Raw genomic sequence first — 14575 nt, 5'->3', positions numbered from 1 at the left:
AGAGGAAAAAAAACACAAAAAACGATCGAAAAAAAAGATAATATTTAATTAATACCTTTAAAAAAAAGGCTCTAAAAAGTGATAAAAAAATGTTCCTCACTCTAAAATAAGACCGAAAAATAAAAAAGTTATGCATATTAAAAGATTTTCTCCAAATTAGTTTTTATTCAGTAAAATTTAATAAAATACACAAAACCCCCACATATTTGGTATCACTGCATCTGTAACCATCTGCATAATAAAACAGAATCAATATTAGATCCGCAAAGGAGCACTGGGGTCAGAGGTGGATTCCTGAACCTGGAATCTTTTTTTTTTCTCCTTCTGCCATGTTTGTCTTGCTAAAAGTGTCCTGTACCAGGATATAGGACCAGAGTGTTGATTTGGAGCTTCTATTAGCCACTGTCTGACACGGGGCTCCCGTTCGCATGCACTCTCCAAATTTTTTTTTTTAATTCTCCGTTTTCAAAGTTTGAAATGTTCTGCTTTCCAGGCAAATAGTCAGACCCTACAAATAGCTTGATAACTCACATTTTGGGAATGTTTGCTTTATTTCTTTACTAGGATGTTATGACGCTTAGAGCTTAAAGTGTGATTTTTATCATTTTCATGAAATGTTTTGTGGGACAACTCAGCTTTCAAGTGACTTTGAAAGGCCTAAATAATAGTAAACCCTATACATTACCCCAAAATAGAAACTTCAGCCTTATGTAAAATGTATGTAAACCTATGTAAAACTATTTTATGAAGTCTCTTAACCTCAAGTGTTTCAAAGGGGTTCTCAGAAAATATGCAAAGTTTCCAGGGTGGGATCTTTTAGCTACCTTGTAAGGCACCTCCCTTAAAATCAAGCATGACCTTCAGGAAACTGTTTGACATGATATAGGATTAACACCAAGCAAATATATCTATTCCAGAAGGAACATTCTCCCAACTGTAGACAGCACTGTTGCTACTTGGAAAAACCTTGGATTATTTTTAGGATTACTTTTCTTCTTCAAGTTTTTATTTTTATTTTTATTTTCCTTGCATTTCTTCTGGAAGGACCTTCTGCCAGGGGAACCTTGCCCCTGGCGATCAGCTAGGAACCCCTGGACCAAACAGCAAAATCTTCATTGTTCCCCATCACCCTCTTGGGAAAGCTTTGCTGAGGATCCTGTTTAAGGATTTCTGCACCCCACCTTCTTTCTTCAACCCTCAAAGCAAGCAAAAGCCATGGCTCCAGCATGCAAAGAGGCCAGGAGGACGAAGCAGAAGTCCCCCAAGAACAAGGAAGCCCCAAGACTGGAGGAGGAAGCCCCAAGATCGGAGGTAGGAACCCCAAGATCTGAGGCTAAAACCCCAAGGCTTGAGGCTGAAGCCCCAAGACCAGAGGTGCAGACCCCAGGACCAGCAGCTGTCCCCAACTCTGAAGCCCCCACCACTTCTCGGGTTGAGAAGCCACCTTGGAAGACCCAGGAGCCCCCAAAGCTCCCTCCCTACATGAGGGAGCTTGGGGGCTCCTGGGTCTTCTGGGGTGCCCAGAAGCCCCCAAAGCTCCCTCATGAGGAGCAAGCCACAAGATCTTTGGGATCCAAGCAATGGTTGCTGGGATCTTTGATGTAACCTTCATTTCCATGGTGGTTTGTATGAGGTACTGGAAAGCAGTGAAACCAGCGATGCCGTATTCCCCATTCTCCAAATTCTTGCGCAGCTGCCTGCTCCAGAAGGAGGAGAGAAGAATCATTGTGTCGATGTGGAACCTGCGGACATCTTGACATTCCTCCAGAGGAACTGCACGGTGGTGAAGCTACCCGAAAAGGTGCTAAACTGCTACAACCTATGGATGGGCAAGTGGGCTGTGACAGTCCTACAGCGGAAGGATTCTGCATCAGAAGATGGATTCAAGCACCTGCCCCAAGTGTTCATGTTGGGCAACTCCCGCGGCCTCATGTATTACCCGGATATGCCGCAAACCTGCAGGAAGTGTGGCAAAATGGGTCATCAGATGAAGACCTGCAAGGAGGAAGCCTGCAAGAATTGCAGGGTAACAGGCCATGAATCCAAAGATTGTCCCAGGAAATCTACTTGTAACCTTTGCGACCTTACTGGACATGTCTACAAAACCTGTCCACAAAGGAAGAAGACTTGGGCAGAGGTGGCGGCCTCAGCTCTGGGAAAAGGCTTTGAAGCTCGCTCCCCTGCTGAGACAACAAAGAAGCCCAAAGCAAAGGTGTCGGGAAGTCAGCCAGCAGAACTTAAGAAAATGTCGAAGAAGGTGACTTAGCCTTCCAGGAATGTGGCCAAGCCGCCGAGGTGTTAAAACTGCAGATGGGTGACACCTCCCCTCACTCCCTCCCAGGCCAACTCCAAACCCTCCCTTCCCCACACTGAGACCACCATCACCTCCCTAGTCGGGGTCTCAGCAGTTCAGCCACCAACCCATAAGGCAAACCGCCAGGAATCATCAGCACTAATCCAAACCCCCATCCCCGCTGCTGATCCCCTAGCCCTCACGGTGGAGAACTTCCCTCTTAACCCCACCCGCACCCTCATCTCTTCTTCTGTCCCCACAGATACTGAGACAAAGGAGACAAAGAAGAAAAGGAAAAGGAAGCAAGTGGAGAGCTCAGTAGCAGAAACTACCAGAAAAATAGTACTGATGGAGAACGAAAAGCCCTCCACTGCTACTGCAATAGAGAAGCTAGATGACGACCTCCAGATGCTGACAACCATGGCTTCCAGGATCTGCTGGGATCCCTCTGTCTGGAGATAGAGGAGATGCTGGCCAAGGCAGAAGCATCCCCGATCATTCAGGATACCACCTGACAGGATAGGTAACTAGGGCTGTATCGTCCCAACTTAACCCCCCTCTTTTTCTTTTTCCATGATTGAGAATCTAACCATTTTCTCCATTAATATTAGAAGCATTAAGCATAAGTTTCGTTGTTCGACTATACTAACCTTTCTTGCCTCACTCCCAACCAGGTAATGTTTTTATGTTGCAGGAATGTGCCTTTCCCTCCTCTAGGTCCTACCAACATCTGGCCAAGCAGTGGAGTCATGGCCCGTACTACTGGTCCCTTGTACTGTAAGTCTGAAGGCAGCGCCATCCTTCTCAGGGGAAGCGCTTTCACGCTTGATTCCTTCCAGGAGCTAGTCTGCGTCCGACTTCTGGTTGTAGATGGCTCATGGGGGGGGGGGGGGCCCGTGCGGCTAATCAGCGTCTACACATACCCTGACAAGGGTGAGCATCTGGAACTTTTCCAGAACCTCAGACCGCAGCTCGCCACCACCTGGGCCATAGTGATGGCTGGAAACTTCAACTGCCCCATAGAGGAAGATGGGTGCAGCTGTGGCTGGAGGTTACATCCAAGCTGATGCTCATAGAAATGGTAACTGAAGCACCCTAAAGGGACGTGGTGGGTTCCATGGGGCGCGGCTCCGTGAATTACACGTGGAGCCGCCCCAATGGCTCACTGCGTTCCTGGGTAGACTTCGTGTTCACCTCTAGAGCAATCAGACCATGTGGGTACTCAATGATCCCCTGCTTCTTCTCTGACCAAAGGGCCGTCCGGATTCAGTGAGCTCTGGGCCATGGATTCACACCTGTCCCAGGCAACTGGTAGTTGAACTGTGCCTTGCTGGAACATGAGGGATTGCAGGGGAGCTTAGAGAGGCCTACATGGTTTGTAGGAATGACAAATGTTTGTTTGCTACTGTCAATGAATGGTGGGAGTATGTTAAAGTGGAAATGCGTTGTTTCTTTCAGGACAAATGAAGAAGGCAGGCGGCCAAAGTGAAAAGGGACTTCAGAGAGCTCCTTCATCACTGCGGCTGAGACATCAGAGAGGAGCTGGAGGACACCAAGAAGCGTCTGAAAAGTCACTTTGAGGAGGAATCCAAGTGAATCATCTTTCGTGCCAAAAATGGACAACCTGGAGAAGGGTGAGAAGTGTAACTCTTTCTTTTTCAGGAAAATCCACACCGGCCACACACCCCAGACTGAACTGCGCAATGAAGCTGGAAACATGCAGCGGGGAAAGGAGGCCATGATGAGAGTCGTCGCCAACTTCTACAGCAGCCTCTATGCCCCAAAAACCACAGGCAAAGAAGCCGCCGAGAGGTTGCTAGTAGTTATCACTAACCCCCTTGATCCTGCATGTGCCACGGCAATGGATGCCACTTTGACAGTGGACGAGACCCGGCAGGACTCCAGGCAGTGATGGTCTCCCAGCAGAGCTCTACGTAGCGCTGGGGGACCTCATCTGCCCGGACTTGCTGGAGCTCTTTGGGGAGATGGTGGTGGGGGGCAGGATGCAGCCAAGTCATTATAGGGAAGATCATCCACCCGGACCAGACCTGCGGCATCCCAGGCCACAGGATTACAGACAGTCTAGGCCTCAAGAGAGACACGCATGAATTCACGGCTAAAGTACTGCGCAAGCTTGGTCTGGGGAAAATGTTTTGTACCTATGTTAACCTGATGTATTCTGATATTTGCAGCACAGTGCTGGTGAACGGCTAGAAGACAAACCCCTTTCCTATGCTTTCGGGGGCTAGACAAGGCTGTCCTCTTTCACCTCTTCTCTTTGTTTGTGTTATAGAGCTGTTTGCAGAATCCATGCGTCAGAGAGGAGAGATCAGATGGATCATCGCACCGGGACCAGGACACGCCGAGGTCAAGTGCTCACTCTACATGGACGACGTGACCGTCTTCTGCGCAGACCAGCGTTCAGTGATGAAGCTCACCCCGACATATTTGGACAAGCTTCGGGGGCAAAGGTCATCTACAGGAAGTCGGAGGTCATGGTCTTCAGGGGTTGGCATCCTGCTTCTTCTGCACCTCTTCCCTTCTCTATTCAGCAAGACTTCATCAAAGTTTTGGGGGTTTGGGAAAGACGGAGCAGCCACAAAGTCTTGGCAAGAATGCTTGGCCAAGATAAGCCAACGTATTGGACTGTGGGCCCTCAGACAGCTTACACTCACGGGGAAAGCATTAGACCTGCGTAACAAGGTTCTGCCTGTGCTACACTACACAGCACAGGTATGGCCGCCCAGGGCCAAAGTCAGCAAGGCCATTACAAGGACTGTGTTGTTTGGGGTTCAAAGATGGACAGAGATAAAAGGTCATTCATGCACAAGGAGCCTTGCAAGGGGGTAAGGGCATCCCCTGACATCCCCACTTTGCTATGGATTTCTTTTGTGTGTGACATTGTCCGAAGAACTCTGAAAACACCAAGGAACTCTGCTGGAAAGTCCATGTCCCGCTTTTTCCTTCTTCCCCTGTGGTGGGGGCTTGGTTGGGACAAGTGGAACAGCTTCTTCCCTTACAACTGGGATCCTCCCTGGTATTATGCCAGGGTGGTGAAATTTCTGAGGGAGCAATATCTGGACTATGTACAAACTCATCAGAGCCAAGGACATTGTGGAGTGTGAAAGGCTAAACAACTGGCACAAGGATTTTCCTCACAGATTGAGGCATCAAGGAAGTAGAAAACTTACCATCCCCCCTACCTCCCTCGTGTCTTTTATTTTTCAATTAAGCTATGGGCTTGTGACATCTTGACCCCTTCCCCTTTTCCTCCCCCCTCCCATCTGTTTTCCCTGTTGCAAGTAGTTGCTTCAATTGTAAAATGTATGTTTTTTGTTTGCCTGATCTAGAATGCTAGAGTAGCACTTTATTCTGCCATAGTGTTAGGATAGGTACTAGGAGTGAATCTTAATTTATTGTGTGCTTTGTACAAAGCCCATGCTGCATCATGGCACACACTGTCTGTAGCTTTTACTGTGTACTTGCGAATAAAGGCTCTTTCAATCAAAAAGCAGGTCAAAACAGCACTGTCTACAGTTGGGAGAATGTTCCTTCTGGAATAGATATATTGGTTTGGTGTTAATCCTTCATCATGTCAAAAGGCTTCCTGAAGGTCATGCTTGATTTTAAGGGAGCTGCCTTATAAGGTAGCTAAAAGGGGCATGGTGTTCCTCATACCATTGCAAACGTTGCATATTTTCTCAGAAACTCTGTGAAACATTTAAGTAGGGGAAAACTCTTGTCCTGCCTAACGAGGTGCTGCCTGTACTCTAGTACGCGGCTCAGGCATGGCCACCCCTGGTCCCCGTCTGCAAAGCTGTTATCAGGACAGTTTTCCATTTAGTTTGGAGCTCAAAGATGGGCCGGGTCAAGCAGGCATGTCATGTTCAAGGAGCCAAGCATGGGGGGGGGGGGCTAAGGTGTCCCGGACATCTCCACTTTGCTCTGGATTTCTTTTGTTTGCAACTGTGTGCACAGGACCCTGAGTTACTCTGCAAGATCTGCGGGAAAGTCCATGTCTCAATTTTTCCTCCTGCCCCTCTGGAGGGGGCTCGGCTGGGACAAATGGGACAGCTCCTTCCCTTACAACTGGGACAAGCCCTGTTACTACGGCAAGGCCATCTGCTTTGTGAGGGTTCACCAACTGGAGGGACTCAAGCCCGATGTGTGGAAACCAAAGACCTTGCACAAGCTCATCTAAGCCAAAGATTTGTTGGAATTTGCTCCAAGAGTCACCCAGGACATGGCCAGGACCCAGGACAGGCCCAATGTGTTTTGGGGCAGACTGTTTAACAGGCACAAGGACATATCGTGGATGGCCATTCAGGGGGGGATGCCCCTCCGTGCCTTCATGTACGCCCGAAGACTGAGAAACACTCCCTACTGCCCAAGGTGCCCCTGGAAGGAGGAGATCCCTCTGCACCTGTTTTGCTCAGAACCTGTTGGACACCCTGGAACACTAATTCCAAGACTCTGTACCGAGGAGCTCCATGATGTACCACACGGTACTTTATGGGCTGTTCCAGGGTACTCAGTTGGGAGTCTGTTCCTACTGGAATAGATATACTGGTTTAGTTCTAATTCAGTATCATGTCATAAGACTTCCAGAAGGTCTTGCTTGATGTCAAGGCTTTGTATATTTTCACCTGGGTTAACATGCACAATGTAAATAAACAATAAAATGCTCTGTAAAGTTTGATAACCAATTTCTCCCAATCCCCCTATGTGGTTGTAAACTTCTGAAAAAGCACATGGCCGGGCACTGTTTGTAAGCAGCTCCATTTAGAGGAGATTTGTATTGTCGCATTGTACAGGGTATACTTATTTTTTTGGTAATGCAAACATATGAGGAATGAGATACACAGGATGAGATACACTGTACAGATGTATTGCAGTGTGTTATGTAACTAAGTGAGCATGCTGATGATACAGCTTGGCGAGGTGGCAATGCCCCGCATGCAGGGGACCTGTCAGCCACGGGGCATACACCGGACTCCGGGGCTGCACAGGATCTGATCCCGCGAATAAGCTCAAGGGGGAGGTCCAATCCAGAGGGGAATCCCATTGCCCCTAAGAACCAAGGGATTAAACATCCATCATCTGACCTTTAGTGTTAGTATCTGGGCTAGGCTGTGAAAACACAGACCACATTCAGCATCAGCAAGACACTTGGTCCAGCAATATTATTCTGATGCGGTGCTATAGAAAGGCATTGCATCAAAGAAGTACTCTTAATGACCACTGTAAAAAGTTGATAGAGCGATTAAGGGGATAAATGCTAAAACTGTGGTTGTGTGTAAGTGGAGTGGGGTAATTACTTTACCAGGTGCTTTGCATTAATGGAAAAGCAAGGAGCGACATAGAAAAAAGTTGTACAGCTAACAAGCTCTTAATATAAAAAGCGGTAATCGGACCTATGCGTTTCGGTTGCTTTGCATTGTAGTCATGGTCTCATAGCTTTGCATTAATAAATACTTTGTTGTCTATAAATTTATTTAAAGCAGAGCATATATCATACCTTCATGAAGAAAAGCTGGCAATTTTCAGAACATTTCATATCAAACACAAATGTAATACAGGACACTTCATTATTTTCTTCATCTTCAGGTAACTTCTGCGGTGAGCTACAAAAAAAACAAAGCAAAATGAAAAGTTAATTAAAGAGAACTGTCTCTAGAAATGTGATTGTTAGCTAGTGACAGGTTCCAATAGCCTATGCTGTGCTGATTTTTAAAAATGCATGCTCCCCGGGGGCCCCCACCATTTTGCTTCCAAGGGAAGCCCCCAACAACAGCATCATTGATGACAAAGACTGTCACTGTCAGATATCCTCTGAGTAACTTTTGTTTGTTTGATTTGCGCGTGGCGCACCCCTGATGCTCCCAGGTCAACCGTGAGCTGATTCTGTTTAAACGATGCACAGCAGTACAACTGCAGAACATTGCTCCCAGCCAGATACAGTCAGCACACAGTGCCAATCTCTGACAATGCAGCGCAGCGATGGTGCTGTGCAGCCTGAAAAACTCCCAGTCTCTACTACACTACTGACTCTCAAGCCAGTATTATCACAGTGCAGTTAGATAGGCTCAGCAATATATATAGACAGGTATATGCCTGATGCACAACAAGGTATGTCACCAGTATTGACTGTTTGTCTTCTACAGACATATAAGTTCTATACTTTACAGAGAGTTGAACATATTGCCAAAAGCAGATATATGTCTCATTCAGAGACAAGTATACTGCTAGCACCAGCTGAATGTTTTGTACACAGCCAGGTATACCGCCAGTATTAGGTATTGTCACAAACCCCGTAGTCCAAACAAAGGGTGCACCAACTCTATGGAGTCCCAGAATTTAGCCCTTAAACTCTGCCCACTTCTACAAAATGGCGTCCTTGTAACTTCCAGGTCAAAATGTCCCTCTATCCGCAGTTGGCAGAATAGATGGCGTTTATTTTTGTGTGAACTATGGCTTAGCGTTTGTGTTTGGATTAACTGAGCCCCACCCTGCTCCTTGCATTTCTGTCCTGCCCAGCAAGGGTTACTAGCCTGATGGACAGTTTCCCCAGTGCGCTGCTGGAGGCATGTCTGGGAATTGCCTTATATACCTGCCTACTCCCATCAGATCTTACTGGTTATTTCAAGTCTTACCTGTGTATTTAGTGCTCTTGCTTGGTATTGTTTGGTATATGTTTTGTATCCTATTCTGTACCTTTGCAGCCATCTTGGTATTGACCTGCTTTGTTTGTCTCCGCTTGTTTGCCTGTATCTGAACCTGACCTGTATATAACCTGCTTGATCTTGACCTGACCTGTGTATAACCAGCCTGAAGACCTGTTTGTCCCTCAGTATCGTTTACCTCCTAGTGTTATCCCGCTTTCCCTGTCTCAGATCTGTGTTAGTATTCTGTGCACCAGTGTGAACACTGGTCTATTCCTGTATTCTGGTTACCTGTCTGCTCCACCATCCAGCAGATGCCAGACGAAGTAAATCTTCCTTGTCATCTTGTAGGGTCGCTCAGGGACCGTCAGTTAGGTTCTTGACAGTGGGTTTGCCCTTATCATGGAGGTTTATCTGCTTTAGGCAGGGCCTTAGGGTCGCAGGGTGAGTTTCGCCACCACTTACCTAGTCTAACAGCTAGCGCCAAGCCTGGTTGTGGTTGCACAGTTCTTGGAAAGGTGCTGACAGTTCTATCGCTAAATTTACGCCACACGTTCTGCACCCAGCCAATCCAATCCACAAGTTACTTGTACTAAGAAGGCACCTCAACCACACCGACAATACACACTGATGATTCACACAGAACATGTAATCGCTGTAAATACTATGTTTAATAACCTGGTAACATGATCCCTTCGGAAACTTAGTTTCTTTAAAGCTACAAGCAGAGGCTTATTAAAGTTAAAACTATAATATACATAAAAAATACAATACACTCAAAAACGAACTTGTCAGATTACAATAAAAGAAGTTAAAAAACAATATACATACAAAACATAAAAACTGTTTTTGAAAAAAAGAAGACAAATTACCCTTACCATCAGATAGCAAGTGGCAAATTGGCCGGAGGACACAGCATGGAGAGAATTGGACAAGTCTTCTAAAGAATAGAGTCCTCAGAAATGAACAAGGCCATGTGGTCGTTTCACTAATTTAAACCCAGTGGGTTTTTGCCCCCCACCCCTGGATGGGATGTCACTGTGAGGGGAAGTTCTTTCTACGCCCTCCCATCAGAGAGGTACTCTCTGTGTCTGGTGTTTTATTAAAACCCCATAACTTTTGATTGGAAGATGGCACAACTGTGCCTTTGCCTCCAATCACCAGGGTACCTTGCTACCTTTCACCCCATAGCAAATTTGGGGTGTCTAGGCCTAACATTAAGGGTGTTCTGCAAAAGCAGGTTTCCCCTGCTGTTAGGCCTTTGATACTCAGGCCATGAGAGTATCTAGATCCTATAACTCTCCCCTGTAACTGGGGATCCATAATTATGAATTATGCCCCAGTTATGGACAGCTATGATCTTCCTTTGTCTCTCATAGTTTTTTTGTCAGGAAATTAACACAAAGGTCCACTGTTCCTTTGAACTCTCCTTCTCCAGAGATGAGCTAGCAAAGGTGTGAATTTTTGCACTTGGGGTAGAGAAGCTTTCTCCTAATCTTTGGTCAACAAGGAATCTCCTAGGGTGTCGGTTCCAACTAGCCTTCCTGCCAGTAGTATATGTAATTAGCATTTGTTCAGGCAAATTGAGCCTCATAACTCAGTATAAAATCTACTCTGTGTTGCTTTGTTATTTCGATTCACGAACCCAAACATCTGTGTCTCGCTCATATGCATGCTACCGGGTTGGTTCCTCACCCTATATAATCCCGTTATGGAGCAGGCTTATATTAAAGGAGAAATGGTGGCATCTTATCTGGTTTGATAAAATTATGTTTCACTGAGACTAGTGAAAGGGGTCTTATTCAGGGCTGTGATTTATTGTTGTTTCATATCCGGAAGTTGTGCGTTCTGGGAGTGTCTATAAAAGGATAGTTAAGTGACTTTGCATGTCCTTCAGGGGTCCGTCACATCTTTTATTGTACAAAAGCATGCCAAATACAACTTTTTAAGCTCTGTTATTTTAGGATAAATGATTTTAGTGTTTGATTTTTTTTGTTTCTATACTAAAACCTATGTTTCCAGTGTAAACTGCCCTTTGGGACTTTCCGATAAGTAGATAGGTTTTACAGTTTGGGCACTTTTTCTCAAAAAGGTTCGCCATCACTGTCCTAGCGCATGGGCAGAGTGTTACCTAGACAAACAGTGCATTGGAACAGTGTCTCTGTGAAACAGATTGGCTCCAGGTGGAGTTCAAGTACCACAGGGCCAGGCCCCCACCATGGCTGCAGGGCACCATTGAGATAAAAGTACAAGGAGACTGCGGTGAGAGGAGGTGGATGATAGAATGGAGGGAGAAAGGAGCACAGATCACATGGTTAAGCTTTGCCTGGCCACCTACAGTACTGTACATTTGTGAATTCTGTAGCTGACCTGTACTGTGTCTGACACTAGTCTTTGCACATAATTTTGCAGTACTGTAATAGTTGGCAGTGCCCCCATGGGAACGTATTTCTGCCCGCAAGGCTGCTGCTGGATATTTCAGTGAGTGGAGGTTGCTGCTGGACATGGTCATTTAATTGAGTGGAGGGTGCCAATGGTCATTTAATTGAGTGGAGAGTGCTGATGGTCATTTTATTGAGTGGAGTCTGCTGGTGGTCATTTTATTGAGTGGAGGCTGCGGATGGTCATTTTATTGAGTGGGGGCTGCTGCCCTTCATTTTATTGAGTGGGGGCTGCTGCCCTTCATTTTACTGAGTGGAGGCTGTTGATGGTCATTATATTGACTGGAGGTTGCTACCTTTCATTTTATTGAGTGGGGGTTGCTGCCGGTCATTTTATTGAGTGGAGGCTATTGATGGTCATTTTATTGACTAGAGGTTGCTACCATTCATTTTATTGAGTGGAGGTTGCTGCCATTCATTTTATTGAGTGGAGGTTGCTGCCACTCATTTTATTGAGTGGAGCCTGCTGATGGTCATTTTATTGAGTGGAGGCTGTTGCCGGTCATTTTATTGAGTGGAGGCTGCTGCCAATCATTTTGTTGAGTGGAGGCTGCTGCCGGTCATTTTATTGAGTGGAGGCTTCTGCCAGTCATTTTATTGAGTGGGGGCTGCTGCCTGTCACTTTATTGAGTGGAGGTTGCTGACGGTCATTTAATTAAGTGGAGGTTGCTGACGGTCATTTTATTGAGTGGAGGCTGCTGCCAATCATTTTGTTGAGTGAAGGTTGCTGCCAGTCATTTTGTTGAGTGGAGGCTGCTGCCGGTCATTTTATTGAGTGGAGGCTGCTGCCGGTCATTTTATACCACGGATGCTGCTGCTTGATATTTTATTCAGTGGAAGCTGCTGCTGGACATTTTATTCAGTGGAGGCTTATGCTGGTCATCTCAGTCATTTTGGAAAGCTGCTGCTATACACTACATATAAGGTGTATGAGTATGGTGCTGTGTGCATATGCCAGTGTATCATATATATGTATACCTAAGTGTGATGTATGGGAAAGGGCTGGCAGCAGAATTTTAGTTATATGGGGACCCCAATCCAAAGTTCGGCTTGTCTTGTTACACCACTGATCATAGACGTATCTAATTTATCCTTGACAACCAAAGAGCCACCATCCCAGGATGTGTGAGATATGCCCTTGGCAGTGGCACTGCAGGGAAAGGGTTAACAGATGTAAATAAATGCTTATGCTGCTGCCTGATATATCTGCAAGAAAAATACTGAACGTCTTACTGTGGGCTGATTTTTTCCTGTGTGTGAAGCAGCTTCCCTCTCCGTTCTGACACTGGTACAGAAACCCCCGGAGCCATAAGCAAAGGGGGACATGACTTTGGCATGGGGGGACCTAGAACACTGGAAGTTTTTATGTAGTTGTATTCATTTAATATAGGTGGGTTCTGCTTTGAGAGGGCAGAGTGTAGGGTAGGGTGGTACTATGAGGGGGGTGGGACCCAGCAGTAGATATCAACTCCTGTCCTGGGTCTCTCTTCCTCTTTCTCTCACCAGAAGACCATGGAGAAACATGTCTGCTGCCTGGGGGAGTATAATACTGAGGTTATATCACACTGTAGTCACCACATACACCTCACACATCATGTACTAGTGTAGAATCAGCTTCTACATCAGGTATAGAAGGATTTTTACCTCAGAAATCATAATTAACACAGGAGTTTATGTAATAATCTCCTCATGAATATAAGCCCAGTTATCTTATATATGGCAGACATGACTGTATGTCAGCTTATTACCTCATACACTGTGGATATGGCTGCTTAATGTTACTGGGGAGAAATATTTTATAATATTATGTGAACATGCTGCAGGGGTGACCTGCTCCCAGTTACCTCACATAGTGCAGACATGGCTGTGCAGGTATCTGCTTCACACAGGGATCTCTATGGGATGTTTATTACCTCACACAGCTTTCTGCAACTCATATGTGCTCTTACAGCAGACATGGCTGATACATCAGATATTACAGCAGCCATGGCTGATACATCACATATTACTGCAGCATCATGAGTCCTGGTGAGCTGGAGACGTGTGATAGGAGAAAGGCTGAGGATAAATGTCACCATTACTGTGCTCTCTATGAGGAGGTCACATGTATCACACACTGGTGGGAGAGGAGCAGGTTGGGAAGGAGAGAGAGCATAGATCACATGAAGCTGGGAGCTGACATTTCCTATAACAACCACTTATAATGTTATCATAGTCTCTGTATATCTGTGTATGTGGCCTCCATCTTAGTCACTGACCATTAGGGATGCAGGTTATTGCCCCTCCCCTCCCTGTGTATTGGGTCTGCTGTTATGTAGTTGGTATTATCAAAAAAAAAAAAAGCTCTATAGTATAAGACTACATGTGCTCATGTATATATTACAAAGGAGGTGGATGGGATAGTAGTGAGGGAGTACATGCACCCTTAGTCTATATTACTGGAGAATCAATGTAATATAAGAATACATGTGCTCATGTATATATTACATAGGTGGATGGGGCAGTAGTGAGGGGAGCACATGCACCCTCAGTCTATATTACTGGAGAAGCTCTGTAGTATAAGACTACATCTGCTCATGTATATATTACATAGGAGGTGGATGGGGCAGTAGTGAGGGAGTACATGCACTCTCAGTCTATATTACTGGAGAAGCACTGTAATATAAGACTACATGTGCTCATGTATACATTGCATAGGAGGTGGATGGGGCAGTAGTAAGTGGAGTACATGCAGCCTTAGTCTATATTTATTATAGCAGAAGCTCTGTAGTGTAAGCCTTCATGTACGCATGTATTATTATATAAAAAATAAAAAAAAGTATGGGGCTGGACTGATGGGATTACATAAAACCTCAGTCCTTGGAGTTCTGGAAAATGATGGAGGAAGGGGATTTACCTTCAGTCGGTCTCCGACTTTAAATTATACAGATCATTTAGCCTTCCCCCCTGGGAGTGATGTTGGTTTATTTTTACAATGTGGAAGTTGTGCTCCTCAACTGATGGTGTATGTTTAAAAAAAAAAAGAAAAGTTGAAAATTTATATTTTAAATTGATGTGGTATCTCTGGCGGGTGGAGGGTCCTCGGGGTTGGTATAAAATGTCTTGGGAGGTGGAGTCGGAGGGGAGTGACACACCTTAAAAAATTTTGGCTGGTTTATTTCTGGTCAAGGCACACATGG

At 45.6% G+C, this 14575-nt stretch overlaps 1 protein-coding gene across 5 annotated transcripts in view; it reads right to left on the bottom strand.

Annotated features, from left to right (window-relative positions):
- The window catches only part of ELAPOR1 (endosome-lysosome associated apoptosis and autophagy regulator 1), a 627159-nt gene that overhangs the window by 285234 nt on the left and 327350 nt on the right, over positions 1 to 14575 (bottom strand). For all 5 annotated transcript variants that reach the window (XR_011853280.1, XM_072137292.1, XM_072137294.1 and 2 more), the window contains one exon: positions 7812 to 7917. Coding sequence is in view for 4 of the 5 variants with exons in the window: in XM_072137292.1 (XP_071993393.1) it covers positions 7812 to 7917 (106 nt within the window). In the remaining variant the exon portion in view is untranslated. The remainder of the gene's footprint in view (positions 1 to 7811; positions 7918 to 14575) is intronic.

Source organism: Engystomops pustulosus, chromosome 2, assembly GCF_040894005.1.
Source record: "Engystomops pustulosus chromosome 2, aEngPut4.maternal, whole genome shotgun sequence".
Taxonomy (NCBI): Eukaryota; Metazoa; Chordata; class Amphibia; order Anura; family Leptodactylidae; genus Engystomops; species Engystomops pustulosus.
This window is presented reverse-complemented; position numbering and strand designations above follow the sequence as displayed.